This window comes from Scatophagus argus, chromosome 16 (assembly GCF_020382885.2).
Source record: "Scatophagus argus isolate fScaArg1 chromosome 16, fScaArg1.pri, whole genome shotgun sequence".
Lineage (NCBI taxonomy): Eukaryota > Metazoa > Chordata > Actinopteri > Scatophagidae > Scatophagus > Scatophagus argus.
Genome location: NC_058508.1, coordinates 21,965,366 through 21,987,432, shown reverse-complemented (window position 1 = coordinate 21,987,432; position 22,067 = coordinate 21,965,366). Strand labels below are relative to the sequence as shown.

At 48.6% G+C, this 22,067-nt stretch overlaps 2 protein-coding genes across 2 annotated transcripts; one reads left to right on the top strand and one right to left on the bottom strand.

The window, feature by feature from the left end:
• ubald2 (UBA-like domain containing 2) lies at positions 1 to 5,933 on the bottom strand. Its single transcript, XM_046414661.1, has 3 exons — positions 5,619 to 5,933; positions 2,363 to 2,419; positions 1 to 372 (listed from the first exon to the last, which is right to left on the bottom strand). Exons 1-3 carry the CDS (start codon positions 5,736 to 5,738, stop codon positions 19 to 21), a joined length of 531 nt encoding a protein of 176 aa, XP_046270617.1. The 5' UTR covers positions 5,739 to 5,933; the 3' UTR covers positions 1 to 18.
• A 2,905-nt stretch (positions 5,934 to 8,838) lies between these two features.
• foxj1a (forkhead box J1a) lies at positions 8,839 to 16,071 on the top strand. Its single transcript, XM_046414660.1, has 4 exons — positions 8,839 to 8,975; positions 10,811 to 11,223; positions 11,825 to 12,454; positions 13,629 to 16,071. Exons 3-4 carry the CDS (start codon positions 11,891 to 11,893, stop codon positions 14,493 to 14,495), a joined length of 1,431 nt encoding a protein of 476 aa, XP_046270616.1. The 5' UTR covers positions 8,839 to 8,975; positions 10,811 to 11,223; positions 11,825 to 11,890; the 3' UTR covers positions 14,496 to 16,071.
• The last annotated feature ends 5,996 nt before the right edge of the window (positions 16,072 to 22,067 follow it).

The following is a 22,067-nucleotide window of genomic DNA, read 5'->3' as shown; positions in this document are numbered from 1 at the left end:
CCCCCCCGCCACTCAGTCTCATCTCTGGCCGTGGAGTGCTGATACGACGGGGGGCTGCTGGGAGCCGCTGGGCTGAGAAACGGGGGGCCACATGGGAGTCTGTTGCATGTGGTGGTGGTAGTGGTGGTGCATGTGGTGGCTGGTGGGCGACGATGGGGGCAGCCAGGCCGGCTGGTGGCTGGGCGGCGAGGAGGCCCAGAAGGAGCCGAAACCCGGCGTGGAGGAGGGGGCCGGGGGCGAGCAGGCCACGGACGCCTGGGAGGGGCCGCTGCCGCCGCTGGAGCCGCACTCTGAGGCCCGCAGCTTGGAGAACATGGTGATGGCGTCTGGGAAGTTGGGCGGCGTGGCCGGAGTGTTTCTGGGAGTGCACATCTGTGGGGCGAACACAAGAGGAGGGAAGTTAACAGGAAGGTTTCTGCATCTACTGGACAGAAACACACGAGTGTGCAGAAACCACAAAGAGTCAAAGTCACAGTTCTTCGCCCTGTTTGCCCGTCGTTTGGTCAGATGTTCACTCTTTCACTGTGGATTTTATTCAACCCCGAGTCTGACCGCCGTTCAAAGTCTCAGAGCGCCGCGACGAGTTTAAACGTGTTGTAATCAGCCTTTAAAATGTGAACCACGTGCTTGTTTTTAACTCCCAGACTGACTGAGGAGAGGCACGCGCGCACACACACACACACACACACACACACACACACAGACTGACTGTAGTTTCAGACTGTATTGTATCATGTGAACATTTTTGTCTTATTGTTGGTATTTTATTCCATTTTGTTTTTGTGTTCCCATTCCAATCATGTAAAAACTTTAAACTTTAACTCCGTGTTGTTTGAATAAAGTTTATTATGACTGCTGATTTGACGCCGACGTGTGAATCACCTGAATCACTGCGCTGAAGACGAAAGCACAGCCGGAGCGTTTGCTGTTTGTGCTCGGCTCCTCGGGGAGCGCTGGTGTTCAGGCTGGAGCTGTGAGTACACCTCTCATGACCGTGTCTCACGCACACACACAGACACACACACACACACACAGCAGACGTCCTGCCTCAGAAGCAGCTCTCTGTCACACTGATGACCTCTGACGTCGTGACGTTTCCTCTTTACGCTGGTGGTTTTTATTTGTTTTTCATATTTTATTCTTTGTTATCTTGACGTCTCGGCCAGCCGTGCATTTCGACTTGTCAGCAGCACAGAGTTGATATTTGATGAAGGTTTTATTATCGCTGCAACACTGACTTCTTTCTCCTCCAAGCCGCTCGCCGTGAGGCCATCGTGGAGGCGGCCGTCCTGCAGCCGATGCTCACCCAGAGAGCCTCGCTGCTGCGCAGCCCTGTACTCTTCCACACACCACAGCCTCAGGTGAGATGATGTCACCACACTGCACCCAAAACAAAAACAAACCGGGCCGCCGCCGCCTCTCACACACTTCCTCATTTACTGAAGCTACAGACGCTCCTGCCAGGGCGAAGGAGAGACACGTAGACCACAAAGCAGACTGAAACCAAAAGGCGGCTGCATGTTGGCACGCTGCCCCTGCATGATCGGGGTGGAACAAATCCCAGCATGCAGTGTGGCGGGTCGGTCGGTTGGTGGGAGAGGATTCAGACACGAACGGGGCTGTAGAAGTCGCGCTGGGCCAAAGACACAGACGTCCTGTCTGCTCACAGTGACGCAAGTCTGCACGGCAACAATCATTATTTCATTCAGTCAAACGGAGTTCTGTCGAGTGAACGCTCCCCATAAGCCGCTAATTACTGTGTGACGGATTAAACGGCTCGTTGTTATGGCAGAGACTCTCAGCGTCAGTGTGATCAGAGGCTGACACACCCCGTGTGAAACGTCTTCAACCCAAACCGAGTCGGAGCCGTGAACACCAGAGTTTCCTGCCCGAAAGCTACACCAACACAAATCATCTCGGAATAAGAATAAGAATGATATATTGTGGCCAAACGGACGTTTAGAAATAACACCAAAAGCAGTGTGGGTAGTTCAGAGTGCCTGGGAATTCTGAGCATTAAACAAAAACAGCTGCTACATTATTGAGTTTATAACCCGTTTTAATTATTTAGGTGTGCAAACAAAATGTTGTATGTGCACTCGTTGTGACGTTTCACTGATTAACAAGTGGACCTGCTTTTGACTTGTGTTTCCACTTGAAGCAGTGCTGATCCCTGTTCACTCCTCATGCAGGAACTGCTCGACTTCCTCTGAGCCCTGCTGGTTTGTAGAGACCAGCTGTGTGTCTGAAAGTGTCCAGTGTGTGCGTCCATCCCGGGGTCCAGTCTGAGGCGCACACACACACGCACACACACACACACGCACACACACTTTAAGTCCATCTTTTCTCCAAATGTACTTACCATCTGGTGGTGGTGACTGGGGATGTTGGCCTCCTGGAAGAACGAGCTTAAGGCCGTCTGCAGAGAGAGAGGAGACACCCGTCAGCCCGCGGGTCAGTCCACACAACCAGTCACATGAGCTCAGGGTTAAGACTCGCTGACCGAGAGCCTCAGAGTTTAACAGCAAGAAAAAATGTCTCTGACGTCCAACGAATCCATCAAATAGAATGTGAGAAAAACCTAAAAACGCTTCTGCTTTTAGCCCTTCAACAGTTCAAAACCCAAAGATATCCAGTTTAATATCAAAGAGCACAAAAAAACAGCAAATATTCACATTTGAGAAGCAGCAGAATTGATGTTAGCTAAAAAGATTGATCAGCTTGATCAGACTAATTTTCAGTCAATCAGTTTGTTAAAAGCTAAATTTGTAGTACAAACATGTTCATGTTGGTTTAACAACAAAACCAGAAAACTTCTGTCAAAGTGCAGCTGAAACATGGAGTCGAAGCATAAACTGAACTCGCAACAATTTGAATTACTGACTGACTTTTAAGTTCATTTCAAGCAGAAATTGATGTATAAAAATGAATTCTTCTTCAGCTGCTAATTAGAAACTTGGGAGATTTCTGAAGTCAAATGCTAACGTGGTGCTGAGAGTAATACAGTAAACTGAACACTTTAAGTCTTTAAACAGAGAAAATAATCCGAGCTGAGAAACGTCCTGCTGGCCGCCCACACGCCGAGCGGCCGGAGAGCAGAAACACCATAAAGTGTAAACAGCAGGCTTCACGGCCTCCCTGTGAAAACAAGGAAATGAGGTGGCTTCTTGTGTTGTTCCTCTGCGCCGTGAACACCTCATGACCTCTGACACACAGAGGCAAACTAACTCGCGTGAGTGACTAAGATGGCTGCGACTGTTTAACTATTTATTCAGCATTAGAAGTGTCCCGTTTCAGCAGCTGTCCCCTCAGGTCTGGCTTTGAGGACACAAAACAATGAGCCTCCGGTGCTGGACGGTGCGGACCCCCTCGGGATCAATAAAGTGTCGGTCCATGTACCTGAACACCCAGAGCAGCTCACTGACCGAGTGTGGGCGTCAGTGGGGTTCATCCTCTGGGGACTGCGGGTCCGAGGGCGTTTCAGCCGGCAACACTGAAGACTTTCATACAAAAGAAAGACACGTCATTTCCTGCTCTAAGTGCTGCCGAACAACCGTCAGAACGGATGAGGCCAGTCGTCTTTTCACCGGGACACTGTGAGCTTGTTTCACGGCTCGGCGTAGCCTCCGGCCCCCCTTCACTGGAGCCCCCGCCCCCCCAGCGGCCGGTTGTTTGACAACAACAGCAGCGGCGGCGCAGGAATGTCTGCCGTGCAACGTGACGCACATACCAAAGCGTCAAAGTGCTGTGCAGCTATTGTGCAAAGAGCCAGCGAGTCCACGCTGCTCTTTGTCTCCTCTCTTTGCTTTGCCGTCGCTCACGCACGTCACCCCGCCAAGCAGCCGACCGCCAGCGTCCAGCAGAAGCTCCTGCACAGCAGAGACGAGCCTCCGGTTTCCTCTGAGGCCACCGAGCAGCACCGGGGGGGGGGGGGCGAGCTGCTGTGTGAGCTCAGTGCTTCTCTGAGAACACACACACAGTGTTCACTCAACACGAAACGACAGCCCCCCCCATCTCACCGGGACGTCACGTGACAGAAACACTCAGGTAACGTTTACCTGCTGAAACACCTGCCGGCACACTGAACCGCACTGCCTGCCACACTCCACGCGAATGCAGCCGTGTTGTTGTTGTTGAAACAAACAACAGCCTGTTTACTACGTTCTCACTGCTAGTCCAGTGACAGACGGCAGCCTATGAAGGAGCCCCGTCACCACAGACACCACAGACAGCCAAACGACTCGACGTGGGACTGAACTGAGGCTGATCGCGGTGACTCGGTGCAGCAGGTCAGCCACCACGCTGAGCCCCAGCCTTCACTCAGTCATCAGCAGCAAAGCGTCACAGCTGACAGCATCAAATATGCGTCTGAAAGATGACTGAAAGCATTAATCCGTCATCAGAGTAGCTGCAGACTGATGACGTGATTAACTCTTTCAGCTGCACAAAACCAAAACAAACAGACTTCGTCCGTCGCTTTGGCCCCTGAGCGAGTTAAGACGACGAGTCAGTGACGGAGCTGAGCCTCCTCCTGCTGAACCACCTGGCCTGGGCCATCTGGAGGCTCGGGCTTTCAGCTCAGGTGTCTGTCAGCTGATCAGCACACCTGATGTTACACATTACAGACCACAGGCTGTCAGTCTGCAGCAGACACACAGCAGACATTCAGAGGACGAACCCACTGACTCAGTCCGCCTCCATCACGTCAAAGTTTAACGTGTCCAGTACTTTGGTTCGTGATCAGGTTGAGTTTATTTTCTTGATTTACTGGTCTGTAAAATGTCTGCTCAGAGTCCAACGTGATGCGTTTAAGTGTCTGGTTTTGTCAGTTCAAAACTCAGAGACATTTAGTGCAAATCACAAAAACAGATGGGAGCAGTGGCTCCTCAGCCTGCAGACGCTGGAAGCTCACAGGCTAATGGTTTCAGCTTCGACCTACAGTCAGCAGCACAGCCCTGAATGTGAGAACAGCACCTGAGTGAACAAGACGAGGGTCGACGCGAGACCACTTTACTGCTCTGAGGTCTGCAACCTGACTCGGACCTCTTCAAAACCTGTTAACACAAACACTTTGTCAAACGGGAGGGTTCGGTTTCTCAGCCTGCGTGCTGCACAGATCCGAGCCAAACCAACGAGCCGATCCTGTAGTTTATAATCGGACTTCTGACTGAGGGCGTCCTGTGGACGTGAGACCGTGTAATCAGACGGGCCTGGTGTGCCAAGATGCTACCAGTGATTTGATCTGTTTGTTTTCGATGACGGCCATTAAACCATAACACGGTGACCTGGTTTGAGCCGCCGTAATGTTTTATTAGTGCCGGGTTATCGTGCCTGCGGCTAGGCTAACAACATTTAGCTTGGCAATGACACAGTGGATTCCTGGCGAGAATGTAAACAAAAACGGCCATCGAGTCGACTACCACGTCCGCACCGCTGCTAGCTTAGCTCGTTAGCTCTGCGAGCGCGTGGTCGCGAGGCAGGACGCAAAACACTGAAAATAAGCAGCACGCGGAAGGACGCCGTCCACAGCCCCCACACAACGGGGACACGAAACAATCCGTCCCCCGGAGGAGGACTTTGAGTGTGGACCAAATGAATCTTAGCGCGTTCACACTCACCTCAAACTGCCAGTGGGCCGCTTGTAGGAGCTGCTTCGCCTGATCGGCGGCGCAGCCAGCCGTCAAAACAAACTGGTTAATCATGACTTGATGTCTCAGTTCGTCCATATTCACCGACATGGCCACTTTCCACGCGACACGCAGCTGCTTCAAAGTCGAAAAGAAAACAAAAAAGGTGAAATGTTCGCTTCGATCGACACCTCTGGACGTTCAAACCCGCAGCTCCCTGCCTGTCTCCCACCCCTGAGTCTCCTCCGCAGCCTCCAGCAGCAACAACAATATTTTCATGACATCACCAACAACAAAGAGGAGAGCGCAGCTGATTGGACGGATCCGGAGCAAGATAGTACTACAGAAGCCTTGATTGGCTATCGGGAAGAAGCGTTTAAATTTAGTGGTGCGCTTGTTTTAACTCCCAGAAGCGCTGTCTGTGAGCGGGGTGGAGCAGATTCAGAGTATCTAAGGTCCTCTCCGCCCCTCGTGCTCATCCCGCACTTTGTACACGCGCTTTTGTTCGTGTCCGTTACACTGACGTAATGTGTGTGATTGGCTGTTTAGCTGAATTCGTACTGCTGATTGGCTGCTTCGTTTGGCAGGCACATCCGCACTCACAAAGGTAAACACAGTGAATATTTTTGTGTTTACTAATATTTCTACACATTTGTACTGTATATGTATTAGTTTTGATAAACCACACTGTTAGGAACCGTATGAAAAAATATTTTTAAAAATATTTTTACTAACAGAGATAAGTGGCCATATCTTAACTTTGATATTAAATAACGGATTTAATACGTATTTTCGTTGTGTTTACATATATGAGAGCATATATTATGTCTCCTTTTATACAAATTACATGTGTACACCAGTTTTGTACACATAATATCCATGTAGACCTGCATGCATTTCCAATATGTGTTGTGTCTTATTTTAATATGTTAATTTATGGCTGCGCATTACTCAGCAAAGGTATTTACAGCAAAGGTAGTCAATCATGTATATCTTAAGATTTGATTGACAGATCAAAAATAATGAAGAAAAAATTATGAAGCTACTTAGCATAATGTTCTATTGAAATACATAGACCAGTTACCAACTGTGCAGCTTAGAACAGAATTAACATAATTAACCACCGTTAGAAAAGAAACTTTCTCCGGGGCGTCTTCAGCTCCAGTAGGAGGAACAACTTGAAAATGATCACATTCATCTACAGTCAGTCAGTGGTGTGACGTCTGCCTGATAAAGTGACGAGTGTGGACCAGCTTGGAGAACGTTCCTCCTGCTAGAACATTAATCTCCTTATCATGTGCAGGCTGCAGCTCTCCACCCGGCTCTCTTTGTGCCACCGGCCTGAATAATTCATGTGAGGTGGAGGCGAAGGCCAGCGTGACAGAGGGAGCTGATTTATTACGGATCGTTGGAGGATGTTGTTACCTGAGGGGTGTTTGGAGGTGGACGTCTTCTGAAGGAAGCCTGACAGCCTGAAGTGTGAAACTCCACGATCACATGTTGTATATTTAACCTCCTAACCCACAGTTTAAGTTTCTCCTCACGTGTTTAAGGTGAAAATCATTTTATTCCACACCTGCAGGTTCGTTCATGCACAGCACATACACACATACACACGTTTGTTTAGTTGTTTTAAAATGTAAAATCAATTTAAAGCATTATGTGCTCAAGTTCATCTGTATTGTCCCTGATTGGTCAGTTCAACCTCGTACCTGCAACTGAATGCAGTGATCACTGATTGTTTTCTTTCGTTTCTGTTTCCTGCCGTTCCTGTTCCGTGATCCCTCTGATCGGTTAAAGCCCCTTTTTTAGCATGAAATAACTAATGAAAACCAAACTGATCTGACAAATGAACACTTGAACAAACTATGATAAGAAATACTTTAAATGGCAGACACCATGTTTGGGAAAAGTTTATTTGATGTATTTTGAGTTAGAAAACACTGAATCTGTTTAAAAAATAATTACACGTGTGACTGTTAAAAGTGTAAAAAGTAATAATACAGAAAGAAGTTACTAAAACAGCTGAACGAACTGCTCTCTGACACAGTATTGATCGGCTCAGAGTGGATCCACGCTGCTTGCCGTACACAAACGTCCTGCAGTTTGCGTCGAGCGCTCGGCCGGTCGTCCTGCACTGTGGAACAAAATGTGAAACATCCAGAAAATCTTTCACTCGTTCAGTTTCCTGACAGGAAAAAACCTGAAGCTCTGCGGTGAATGATTAACACGAAGTCCTCTCCTCAGGCTGGACTTTGTCACAGAGGACGGTTTGTTTTCTCATCCACATGTTGGCGTCCATTACGTCCTCCGTCCAGTCATGTGATGTCCCACGACTTCTGCGCAGCTGAAGACAACAGAACAAAGCTGTAGGGGAGGAAGTACTCAGACCCTGTTCTGCAGTAAAAGTACTAACAACACACTATAAAAATGTTTTGTTACAAGTAAAAGTCATTAAAAATGTGAAAGCAAAATCATGAAGATGTGCTAAAAGTACTGAATGCAGTGAAATGTCCCCTGTGACTGTTGGACTCTTACATCTGGATTCATTAGATTATTCTGACTTGTGTGTGTGGAGTAAAAAGTACAACATTAATACTCTTTAAATGTCCTTTTACTTAAAATAGAGTATTTTTACTCTATTGTAAAATAGAGAGTGTAAACTCTGTGTGTCATTAAACAGTGTGTGGCGCCCCCATCTGTCCAAGAGTCAGCATTACATCAGAACCCACAGCAGGGTGGCTTTAGCTTTTAATGATTAAAATTAAGGATTTAAAAACTCCTTTGCAGGACGATGAAGTGTAGACTCAACCATGTGTTTGGCTCCTCCACCCAGGACCCCTCCACCCACTCACATCTCCTACTCTGTCTGACAAACGTTTGTCCTCATGTCTTCTCATTCACATCGTTTATTTATTTAACAGTGAAGTATAGCTGAACACTGAAACTCGTTCATCTGTTTTATCTTCTCGTTCTTCTGTTTTCTTGCCCCAGAATAAAGTCAGGTACTGATGCTAAAGTGAAGTCTGTCCCCCCACCTCTCTGTATGTTGGACTTACCATCCTGTTATATGAGAGACACCTGTCTCACTGACACGTCTGTCTGTGTCAAGTCCACCAGCAGACTTCTTCCTCTCTAATCCTTCTGGGTCCTGAGTGGACCCCCCTGGTCCTCCTCTCTGCGGTCGGCTGCTCCTGCTCTGACCTGTGACCCCGGCTGGAGGTGATGTGACGGGTGGAGGAGGTGCAGGGAGGGGAGGTCTCTGACGTGAAGGAGTTCATCTCGTCAGGAGTCCTGACCCTGCCGACTCTGAAGGATGAGACGACGAGGTCCAGGTCCCTCACGCATGTAATTTATTTTTACTTGTACTATGGATACTTAAATACTTTTAACATCAGATACTTTTACCCAAGTATAGTATTTATAAGGATGACTTTTATTTTCACCAAAAAATAGTTGTGCGCCAAATCTTTGCTTTTCTCACGTATGACTTTTAGGTACTTTTTACAACACTGGTACTTCTACACTGTGGTACTGCTACTTTTACTTGAGTAACGGATACTTCACGTGTGACGTTAAAACCAGTTTTTCTGCTTCCGTGTCACCTGATGTTTTTCTCTCTGCAGCTGAGAAACTCAGTGGAGGTTTGGAGTCAGTGAACGCAGCACGTCAGGACGCCCGAGGCGAGGAAGCCTTTTTATTGCTTTACAGTAGCCTTTGTGAGGCGCCTCAGGAAACCACTCAGCCACACTAATAGAACGTTCAAGGGGCCAGATCTTTTTGTTTGGCCTTTTTCTTTCTTTCTGTCCTATGAACAAAAGTCCAGTCCTTCACACACGCCCTCCCTGTAAGTCCAAACTCTGGGCACAACTCTCAGTTTGTTACTGATTAAAAACATTCAGAGCTGCCAGCATGTGTGCAGAATATGAACAAATGAGCAGATGTGGGATCACAGTGTAAAAGAGTAGAAGTACTACTGATATGTTGAAGTATCCACGGTAAAAGTACTCATACAGCAGTAAATCTCTGATTCCGTGTGACAGTATTAGATTGTTAATACCAATACTGTCCAGTGGTTCCCAACCTGAAGAGTCGGGGCCCTCCGAAGGGTCACCACAACAACCTGAAGAGTCGGGGCCCTCCGAAGGGTCACCACAACAACCTGAGGGGTCGGGGCCCTCCGAAGGGTCACCACAACAACCTGAGGGGTCGTCACGTGACTGACAAGAGAGAAGGAGGGAAACACAAAGTTGTGATTCACACTGTCAACATTTCTGTGCCGTTTCACCTTCAGAGTGTCAAACAAACATTCGGCTGCTGCCTCCTTTGGTTTAATTACGTTGAATAATCAGTTCAAAGGCTTTTTTGCAAAACTGATGAAGTTAAATAAACTTGAGAAAGCAGTTTCTGTCACTTTAAGATGAACCAGCGAGTCCCTTTAACAAATGGGACAAACTCGTTTTATTTCCTTTTACATTTTCTCAGGTTGAAGAGTCAACTCAGACACGTCTGAGATGTGTCGAGTAACTCGTGCATTTACTCAAGTACTGCACTTAAGTACAGTTTTCAGTATTTCCATTTTGTACTGCTTTATTCTTCAGGTCCACTCTGGAGTATTACTTGTACTTTTTACTTCACTGCTTTTAGAGAGCTTTTTTTTTTTTAACTTTTGTGTAATCAGTAATTCAGCAGATCATTTCTGATGTAGTATTTCAGATTAAAGTACTGCAGTGTGTGAAGTAGTTAGACTGAACTCCATGTTTAGCAGCTGCAGCAGTAAAGTGATTATAACCCAGCCATATCATCAACGGGCAAACTGCATAGTGAGTACTTTTACTTTTGTACTTTAAGCATATTTTAAAGTCTGTACTTCTGCTGAAGAAAGATTTTTAATGCAGGACTTATAAGAGTATTTTACCTCTGTGGTGTTTTACTTAAAGGTCTGTACTCAGACCTCACTGAGCCACTGGTTTGAACTTTAACGGTGAGTTTTATCAGATGCTCAATGTTTTTAACTTCAGATACACGCAGTGGAGTAGAAAGTACACGATAACACTGCAGTTCAAAGCTTAAACTGGAAGTACTTCACTGCTTTCCTGCTCTGAGTGTTGGAGATGTGGACTCACGACATTTTTAGAGTTTAATTACTGAAGAATTAAAATAATCCTGTCTTGCTCCAACAGCCCTCTGAGGTCCCCCGGTGTGTCCCCCGGTGTGTCCCAGGGCCTCAGCTTGAGAACCCGCGCGGCAGCAGCCTCAGTTGACTGAGGGTGATTAAAAATGAGGCGCCATGGAAACGAGCGGGCCAATGGAGGAACGAGGAGCTGTTTACAGGGGGGGTAGCGTTTCTATGGTTGCTGGACAAACCTCCTGCTCCAGGTATTAAACTGACTCCCCGACGGGCGCCCGCAGCCCGCTGACACCCGCTGGAAGCAGACGAAGCGCGCAGCGCAGGACGCACTCCGCAGGAATCCGCTTCTTCCCTTCACTCGGAGGCTGACGGCAGGTGAACCTGAGGCCGGCGGAGGCCGAGCGGTCAGTGAGGGCTGCTGCTCGTCTGGGACTTCAAGGGTCTCCACAGGACAGAGGACACAAGGTGAGTTTTACGTTCATCTCCTGAGCATAGCCCACCTGGAAACTGACGCAGAAGACCTCAGTTCCTCCCGTCCGCTTTAGCTGTCCAGGTTTATTCAACTCGCAGCACGATAAACGACAGTATTTTCTACAGTGTAGGCATGTTATTTTAAGTGATTGTATTAAAATAATCAGCGTTTTGGTCAAATTAAATCAAGTCTTTTACACGTAAAACGTTCCAAATTCCCTCAAAGGTGTCACCACACATTACATCCGAATTACAGTAACGCAGGCATGACTCGTCTGTAACGCGTCTGTGCGGCCTGCGGGCGCCGCTTAGTGCGTGATGTGCGGGCTGTGCCGCCTCAGCGCGCAGCGGAGTGTTCAGGAAGGTTCTGAGACACGGACAGAGAGACGGAGACCAGGACCAGGCGGTTCAGGCTTTGACTGTGGGTTTCTACAGTCTGCCACCTGACAGCGCGTCAGGTGGCAGACTGTAGAAACTGGGAAATGGAAATGTGAACGTCTGTGCGCACACAGAGGCTCTGTTTTCAAATAGGGCCCTCATTGTCCTGGCCTTTCGCACTTTGCTGAAGTCGAGTGTATATTTTCGGTCCCGTCAGGCGGTGGCAGGGGGAGGAGGACCAGGAGCTGGAGGACACAGAGGAGCAGGAGAGAGAGAGAGAGCCATGCTGTCTGTGAGCGGGGCCGACCCCTGGTCTGAGGGCTCGGTGGGACTGGAGGAGGAGGTGGTGACGGCGGCTGCTCAGGCCGAGGAGCGGGACAGCCTCAACACCACCAACAGCATCAGTAGCTGCTGCAGCTCCACCAACCTGGACGACAGCCTGACCAGCCTGCAGTGGCTGCAGGAGTTCTCCATCCTGGGCGCCAGCGTGCCGCAGCAGGCCCACCACCAGCCGCACCTGTTCGGACACCAGCCGCCGGGCTCCGACGCCCCGTCCTCCCCTCTGGCCGGGGACCCCGCCTCCATCGGCATGCCCCTGACCCCGGGGAAGCCCACAGCGGCGGCCTACAGCAGGCTGCAGCCCCTCCCCGGCATCGTGGCTCACGGTCACTGCCCCGATGAGGTGGACTACAAGACCAACGCGCACATCAAGCCGCCGTACTCGTACGCGACGCTCATCTGCATGGCCATGCAGGCCAGCAAGAAGAGCAAGATCACCCTGTCCTGCATCTACAAGTGGATCACTGACAACTTCTGCTACTACCGACACGCTGACCCCACCTGGCAGGTAGAGGACCACACACACACACACACAATCCCTAAAAGAAAACCAGTTTCTGAGCGACTGGAGACCTGCTTCACACTCTGATCAACTGTGAGTGACGTAGCTGTGTGATTTATTAATAACTCCAGAAGCGTTTTCCTCAGTCAAACAAAAAACCTTCACAGAAATCATGACTTCAACACTTCATCCACTTCTTATTTTAATCTCTTTGCTTATTTTAATCGGCTCACTCGCCTCTGCTGAAGTGGAAACAGGTGATGGAGGGGCAGCAGGTTCCCCCCTCAGAAGGGCAGGAATTTTCAAGAAAAGTTTAATTTTGCTGGTTAAATGATTGATGAAGCTGTTAGCTGCACTCCCGTGTTCCAGCGTCTGGCTCAGACATTTCAGAGCGTTTTGTTATGGTAAAGCAGTACATGGGGCAGATAATATTTAACAAAGGTCATCGGGTCTCCGCTCTATTTAGACTTCAGTGAAGGTGGTGGGGGGTTCGATACGCCATCCTGCCTCACAGCGGGCTGATCCACAGTCACTTTAAGAGTCGTATCTGTTCTAATCTAAATGAATGCAAATTAACTTGCAAAGAATTTGATGTTCAGTTCGATGCCACAGGAAATATGAAACTACAGCCAGCAGTTGGTTAGCTCTGCTTAGCGCAAAGACTGGAAACAGCTAGCTTGGCTCTGTCCACAGGTAACAAAACCCACCTGCCAGCTCACTAATTAACGTGTTCTATTTAGTCTTTTTAATCCACACAAAAGAACAAGTTGTGGTTTTCCTGGGGAAACTATTGTTGGACTGTTCGTTGGCCAGGAGCAGTGAGACTTCCTGGAGTGCATGGCAACCTCACGGGCACAAAACCACAACTCGTGAAGATCACACTTAGGTTTTTAGGTGCATCATATTTATCAGTGAGCTTTAGAGGTGCTGATAGGTGGTTTTTGTTGCCTCTGGACAGACTCGGGCCGGCTGTTTCCACCAGCCTTTAAGCTAAGCTAAGCTAAGCCGCTGCTGGCTGTAGCTTCACTTTTACCATAGAGACATGAGACATGGGCTCACTCTGAACAACACTGTGAGCAAAACACTGAACAGTTCCTTCAAGGCGGTGTAGTATGTAAGCAGTAGTTTGACGATGCCGCCTCTTGAGCCATCATGTGACAACATGCTTCTCTTTTCCCAGAACTCCATCCGACACAACCTGTCGCTCAACAAGTGCTTCATCAAGGTGCCGCGGCAGAAGGACGAGCCGGGGAAGGGCGGTTTCTGGAAGATTGACCCGCTGTACGCTGAGCGTCTCCTGAGTGGCGCCTATAAGAAGAGACGAATGCCACCAGTCCACATCAACCCGGCTGTGCAGAACAGGCTCAGGGCCAACCTCCAGCCCCAGTCCAGAGGCCCCTGCAGCCCCACGGGGGCTCAAAGCAGCCTGTGCATTAACCCAGAGTCCCAGCGACTCCTCCGGGAATTCGAAGAGGCAACTGGTGCTGATCAGAACTGGGACCCTCATCTGGCTGAAGGGACCATGCTGGGGTCTTGGCCAGTGGTCAGGGGAAGAAGTGGGCACAAGCGGAAACAGTCGCTGGGCTCCAGAAACGGTGCCACCAAAGCCCCTCGGCGGTCCAGCTCCCCACTGCTCTCTGTCGATGAACAGAAAGACATCGGACCTTTGAAGGGAGACTTTGACTGGGACGCCCTACTGGACTCGGCCCTCAGCGGGGAGCTCAGTTTGGAGGAAGGAGAACCTCTGAGCCCCATCATGAAAGAGGAGGACCTGACAGTGCGAGGGACCCACATCTCTCCTGTCGAGGCCCCCGCAGGGTCGGCGGACGTCCACGTGCTGGTGGAGACCCAGAGGAATAATGACGTGTCGGACTTTGATGAGGAGACCTTCCTCGCCACAGCCTTCCTGGAGAGCCCCTGGCCAGAGGAGGAGGAACAGTGCCGTAACGATTTCCTCTGTAGCTCCACCGTCAACCTGGACCAGCTGTTTGACCTCGGAGACTCATTAGGCGGAGACCCAAGCACCCGAATCGACACCCTCCTCTGAGGACTGAGGAATAGCTTTTGACTCTGAAAACTCTTGGCTTCTGGGCAACAACAGACTCTTTTTTTTTTTTACACAAACAAACAGCAATTATTGTCCTTCTCAAGATGTTTAAAGTATTTTTAGAATTTCATTTTGATGCTGATTCATGCAGGAAGTACATTCCCAATGCCTACCGAACAAAGATGCCACAATGCACCTCAGCAGTTCACATCATCATGAGGGAAAAACTATGTCGAATCACTTCTGGTGACCTACGAAATGACTTGAGACAAACAAAAATTAGTTTTTAGTTAGCTAGCTTGTTAGCAGCAGTTTGTACTCACAGCAGCTTCAGTAAAACTGGGCACATGCTAATAAGCTACGATAGCTTCCTCCATTTTGAGATTGGCCAACAATGCAAATTTGTGTGTTGAAATTAACAAAAATTGAACTTGAAGCAAAAAATTCAAATGGATTTTCTTCCCCACAGCGGTTTGCTTGAATGAATCGATTTTGTGGCTGAAGTTTGATGTTGTGAATGTGGGCGTGAACAGGCCTTTAGGATGACGCATCGTGGTCTCCGTTTACATGGTATGAAGCGTGTCTCCGTGTTGTCATTGTACACTTTATGAGGATCAACTTTTAGGACAAAGAAGATAAAAATATTTCCCATCTGCTGATCCTCAGTAGAGGACGAAGAAACCGAGCAGCATCAGCAGGCTGTGATTGACGGAGACACGTTTTTTCATTTGTTTCTGAGAGTTGTTTTACTGTAAATACTGTGACAGCAGCACTATGATGATGAAATATTTGCCAAATGATGTTTGGTGTATTTTACTGTATTAGTTTTTTGTGTGTGGGGTTTTCGGTACTAACTATTCTCTGTATGCAAATTTTCAAAAAATAAAAATAATTAGGACCAATTTAAGTAGATTAATAATAATTCTGCAGGATAACTCAAGAGGAAGGGGAGCAGAGGTGTCAGTTCTGTTTCGGATCAGACTGAAATAGAAGTAGGAACTACTTTCTGTGATCCTGTGACTTAGCAGTAGCTGCACAGCAGTGAAGGACTGAGCTTCACGAAACAGCTTGAGGCAAAACTCTCCAACAAAGGACTGTTAGGACCTTAAAATGCTCACTTTAGAAAGGGCACGGTGCCTTGTAAATGAATACCTGACCTTCTATGTGCCAAGAACAACACTCGGGCCTCGACAGGGTGGGAGTGTTTTTCACCACAAAGAAGAAGAAGTCTTTTTATTTGTCGCGGTGGATGCGGGGAGATACAGCGAGTCGTCGCCGCGCTGACAGAAGATCTGATGCAGCTTGGATATTTGTGGCGACGGACACGCACTAACCAAACCAAATCACTCAGTCCACACGAGGACAAGTTAAACACGCAGTTATCGCTCCCAGTTTCCTTTAAAATGTTTGAAAGTCGATGTCCAGTGACACTTGTTATAGTTCGCATGCAGTCTGTTCATGCGGTTTACTTTGGAGAGGCCAGGTTCCCAGGTGTGTGTGTTTTGAGACTCTTTGAAAACAAAACAACCATGAGACGCTTGTGTAGTTCTTCCTGATCAAATAACACTTTTAATGGCATCTTACCTCATGATTCTGTAAAGTCAGACACACTGTATGCATTCTTTACTTTTCTGTTTTTATTTGATTTTTCACTTTTCTTTGACAATAAAAAATGAGTTGTACTGCATCTTGCTTGTCTGACAGATTCGTTTATTTTTAGCCACACCAGGAGCGTGTCTCGGTTTGCCTTCGGTTTGACTATCAGACAGACCACCATGAAACCGGGTGCAGACATTCATGGTCCCCAGAGGATGAATTATTCTTCTTGTCAGCAGGATAAGCATCAGAAAGGTTAAACAAAGTGACTGTGGACACGTTAGCATTTAGCTGAAAGCGACACTGCAGCCTCACTGAGCCTGACTCTTGTTTTCTTCTTCGCTGTCCTGCACTTTCTCCCTCCACCTCCACCTCCACCTCCACCCCCAGCCCTTGGCTTTAGTGAGCCTGTGTGTGAGATTTACGCCAGTCTTTTCCTGCTCATCTCTTTTAGGGCTCTTGCTGCGATCAGGCAGTGGATGGTGGTAGTAGCAGCAGGGGGTGGCTGGGTTTCTCTTTCAGGGCTTTTGTCTGTGCTCAGTCAGACTCTTGTTCCCCATCGCGCTTGGATCTGTGGTCCCTCATTGGGTCGGTGTGGGGTCTAACAGGGACAAGTGTCCCACGGCCCCATATATCACCGCCTGTCTGCCCCGCCGTAGACCACACCGTCTCTCTCTGACCCTGTCGCAGATTAGCAAGGTGGCTCGCGTTGGGAGGGTCAGATGAATAGCCGTCAGTAATCAAATGCAAATACGTAGAATTTAAGAAGCCGGCGTCCTCCCGGGGTCGTGAACAGACGGGATCTCTGTCAGTGAGCGTGTCTGTCTGTGATCACTGATCAGGTAATGATGGCTGTAACGCTACACCTCTGTATGATGGACACCCAACACTCTGCTGGAAGGGCAGGATCCTGCACCATCAGGCCCAGGCCGACTGCTTTTTTCCTGGAAAGGAGAGCTGACGTGTCCCCTTCCCCCCCAGCCCGGGTTCCCTGCAGGCCCCCCTGGACCGCCATTACCCGCTGGACTTAGCTCTCCAGCTGGATTGCACAGGGCTCTTAATTATAATGTTGCAGGCTGGTCAGATGAGAGGCCCGTGGTAACCTGAGGCAGGTATTATTCCCTGGCGCTGCTGACGGCTGCAGGTAAGACGAGCCTCCCGGTGAAACGTTACCCCTCACTGCTTGCTCCAACCCAGAAACGCTGCAAACTGAAAGCGCTAAACGCCAACACCAAGTGTGGCCGGGCTGATGAAGCAGCCATTTACAGCAGGCCTCATCTGCTGTGAGCTTTGGAGGGATGACACTCACAGCAACAGTTTGACATTTTGAGTCCAGGCACGATATTTTACATCCAAAGATCTTAGGATAAAGGAGATCACCTCGTCAAGCCCTCTGATTTGTGATATAAATAAAATTGGCTTTAACTGATCACACCACAAGAGCTCCTGACTCCCTGACTTGTTCAAATTTGTCAGATTCCCTGTTTTTATAAGACTTGCAGCTTGGAACGCAGCAGCATTTGGGGATGAAAAATGGAAAAATGTGTCTGTTGGTCTGCTGCTTCTGATTCCAGCTTTCTCTGTCACCAGTCTCACTTTAAAAGCGATGGATAAAACATCATTTCATTCAATTCATTCAGTCTTCAGTGTTGAGAAGCTTCCGTCCACTGTGTGATTTTTAAGAAAGGTCTCGAATCGTATTACTCTAATTAAACCACGTCTCAGCTGAGAAGTCGGTTTTGCTGCTGTTCATGTGATGCAGTCAGCGTGTTGAGTAGCAGAGTGAAGGAGAGCGAAGAGCACACGGTGTTAAAGCTCAATGCAGGAGGCTCTGGGAGGTCTGAGACTGATGAAAATATCCGCTGCAGTCAGGACGCGTTTCTGTCCGTTGCCCCACGACTCCACTGGTATTCCACTGCAGAACGTCTTATAAAACCAAGGCCGGTGAGGGATCTGCTGGGAGCTGGAACAGCACTCGCCAGCTGAAGCTTACCTAGAGCCCCCCCCCCCCTAAAAAAAACAAAGATGTGAAAAAGTAGAAGGAGAAGAGACGGGGAATACATCTTTTTTATCACACAGCTAATGAAAGGCCCGTTTCCCGGGTAACTGCTGCTACTATTGTCATGTAGGGCTGGGGGGGGCAAACGGGTGAGGGTCTCTGACTGGTCTTTCCGCGAGTCTGGGGTTGACTGGGACTGTGGAGGGACGGCGTTGCAGACAGAAAGAGATCCTGGAGGGAGCCCCAGATTTATTACTGAGCTGGTTTTTGTGAAAGCTCACAGATAGTCAGGAGCTTTACTTTAAAACCACTCAGTCCCTGCTGCTTTTCCTCACTCTGCTTTACTTATGAAGTGCTTTGATCCAGTGAAGGAAGAAGTATTCAGATCCTTTCCTTAAGTGAAAGTACTTAGACTGAGTAAAAAGTCAAACAGGAAGGTGTACTTCAAGCATTGAAAGTGACCCAAATCCTAATGACACACAAAAAGCTTAACGTGCCTGACATAACATGCAAAATGTTCTTAAAAGTCATGTGCAGAAGATGGAGGCCGATGATGATGAACAAAAATGAACACAAAAAACGCTGTCCGGGCGAGCGAACGTGGCGTGAGGCGAACTCACTTCCTTTCCCCACAGGAGCGGCTTTGTGTGCCGCTTTGGGAGTGAAAACGTGTCTTATCTCATCATCACAGCAGTACATGAAAACTCAGCGCCATAAAAGCCATCCGAGCGGCTCTCAGGTTTCACCGCCTGCTTCTCCGCTCACTTAAACTTCGCTCTGCGATGACCTCTGATACGAGGAGACACTTTGAAAAGGTTTGGTGGAGACTTTGACAGGCGTCACAACACTTAAAAGGTCATATCAGTCAGCTGATGTAAATATTAACTTTTGATGAGTTTGTCCTTCCTGCACTGGAGTTGGACACCTGAGGGGAACTGATGTTTTTATGTAGCGGGACGTCCTGCTGTGGCGTATTTGTGTCTATCAAACTGCACTAAAACACAATAAAAACGTTCTGTCGGAGCCACAAGGCTGCTGACGTGTTCGGGGTCAGGACATTTGTAGATCTTTGTATGCAGGATCTTAAGGATGACAGTGGGTGTGTGTTTGCCTGTTTGCCTGTGTGTGTGTGTGTGTGTGTGTGTGTGTGTGCACTGCACTGCAGGCCGATGCCTTCTTTGTCAGGAAGACGCAGTCAGAGGGGTAATCCGACATCCATCACAGGCTTAGTGAGCAATACACACTCTGTGTAACAACAGGGAGACAATAGGCAGGGAAACAGAGGGAGGGCCTCTGTATTCACCTCGCCGGGGGGGGGGAGACGCTCTTTTGTGGCTGTTTTGGAGGACTGAATGAGGCAGCAGAAGACCAGCATGACAAAGCCAGTTCTGGAGTGACCAGTAAACCTCCACAGTGAGCTGGGAACCTGCTGTAGGAAAATCACTGAAGTGTGGCTGCTCACCACAGCCGTCCTCCACCTCCGTCCAAATTCTGCTGGTCTTCAGGACGAAACCACCTGTAAGCTCGCTAGTTTTCTTGACTGCTTGTCACAGAGGACAGCAGCTGCGGCGGGATTCATCACAGCTGTGATGGACACCAGCAGTGACCAAATTTTATAAGAAAAATGTAGCATCAAAGGGTGAGGAAAAGATCAGGATTAAAGTGGGCTCATCACCACCGACCCTCCGCCTCCTGACCAAACAGTCATCACATGTTACATCCCACAAGTGCTAAAGTATGTTCTGTGTGAGCATCTTGCCACAGATAATCTTGCAGATTAGCGACACATGAACAACAGATCTTGGAGATCTTTTAGATCTTTAACTGAAAGTGTTCTCTGTAACAGGACATGTTTCACCACACTTTCATCAGTCAGATGTTTTTCTTCCTTGTTGCCGTCGAGCGTTCTGCAGTGTTGTGCTGTCCAGGTAACATAAAGGTTGGTGACTCACTGCCGTGACAGGACAATGGTCTCTAACCACCAGAGTCAGTTTCCAAACATATTCTCAGCTTACCCTCCTGTCTGAGACATTTCACACCAGCTCTGCATTGTTTCCTGCAGATTCCGCTGCTGTTCTCTTCTCATGCAGCGACGTGACAGAAAAATGAAACGTCACTTGAGTTAATCATCAGGTTTCTCAAAGGGGACGAGGGACCTCATGGACGTCTTAGGTGGCACACACTGATGTCCTAAATGCTCCTGAGACTGGTGGACGTGGGGGAAGTTGTGTCTCAGCTCGGACATGTCGTACCGGAGGAAGCGTTGCCTGACCCTCCTGAGCGGCGAGCCCTGTGGACGCAGAGGGAGGCAAACAGCCCTGAAAAAACAAACACAAACAGAGCGGCGGCAGCTGGGGCAGGCTGAGCCGTGTGCGCGTTCTTGGCGGCCACAGTTTGACCTTGGCCGGGCAAGCCCAGGCCTGCCTGTCAGTGCTGGGTGGGAGACTCACCAAGCCGCCTGCAGGACTTGGACCGGCTCAATGAGAAAAGAAAATACCACTCGGGGCAAACAAGAGCACAGTGGCCTCCCTCCATCTCGCGCCGTCTTTTTAGTGACTCCTTTCTTTTTCCATTCCTCAACATTCATCAGATTCCAACACACGGCTTGGCTCAGGTCATAAGCATTTACCACAGAGGATACTTTCTCTCTTCTCCGTCTCTTATTCCCACTCTTTACTCACTCCTGTCCAAACTTTAATTTGATTTCTTTATTTCATTGTTTGTTCCCCAGCAGAGGGACGGCTTTGAAACGCTGCTGCTTTACATATCTTAGACTCTGGCCTCAATAGGTGAGCGGCCTTGGCGACAACAGCGACAAAGGCCTCCTGCACACACACCCGGTCAGGCCTGGTCCAAGCCTCAGACCCCCTCGCTGCTCAGCGCAGCCAGCGTTTTCTCCCAGCAGCCCTCCACGGCTCTGAAGCCGGTCCATTCACTGGTGCACCCCCAGCGAAGACCCCTCAGCCTCTCCGTTGTGTTTGCATTCAGCGCATCCACCACATGACTTGATGAGAGTGGACGTGGGACAGAGCGGGACAGCGACCCTCCGGGACGTTTCCCAAACAGCTCGCGGTCGGGATGTTTCTGGCATGTCTTCGGTCCTCGGTGTCCCTCTGCAGCGGGAGCTTTTAATGTGTGTTATCACCTGACTCAGGATCAGTTCCTGTGCAAGAGCTGCAGTCGCCTTCATCAGACTCCTCATCAAAACCTTTCACGTCGTGCCCACGTCTTGTTTTGTATGTTGTGGTCATTTTGTGATATTTGATTGGACTGCAGGAAGAAAGGGAAGAATGAGACACGTCTGTTTTTCTTTTCTCGTCCTCTCTGTGGGATAATATCACCTCCACTGTGGCTCAGCATTGTTAGAAAGAGTTTTGGTAGTTCAGGTTTTGTAGTTTCATTCATCACAAGTTGTGACTCCAGAAAGTTTGAACAAACGATTCACCTTGTAGGATCAAATGAACTGGTTGTCTTTAATTACCGTGAATCACGGCTGTTGCCTGGAGATTTTTGCTGTTGTCTGTACTGGTCTGTAGTATGTGTCTTAGAGTTGCCCATATGACTCAGTGACAGGTGCACACGTTGTTTGATTCCGTCTCAGACCTCATATCTTAACAAATTGTAGCTAAAACTAGAACTCCTGTCAGGCCTGGACAGAAGACTGCCTGTAACCATGACAACAGCTGTCCCAGTTCACTTCTCATTGGTTAGCAGGCCTCCTGGACGGTTGTGGTTTTTATCTTTGATGAGTCAGAGACATTAATCGTGTTGTTGTCAGGGACATTTAAAGCTAACAGGCTAACATTGGTGTTAGCATCTCCTACAGTTATGGTTTGACAGGCTTTTCAGTCATAATCTTTCAGTGTTAGTCTTGTTCACCATCTTCACTGTTGTTGTCGTAGTGACGCTGCCATTTTGGGCAGTTATTTTGAGTTTACATTCAGAAAGGAACTATTTTCTTTCCACATTTAGAAAGA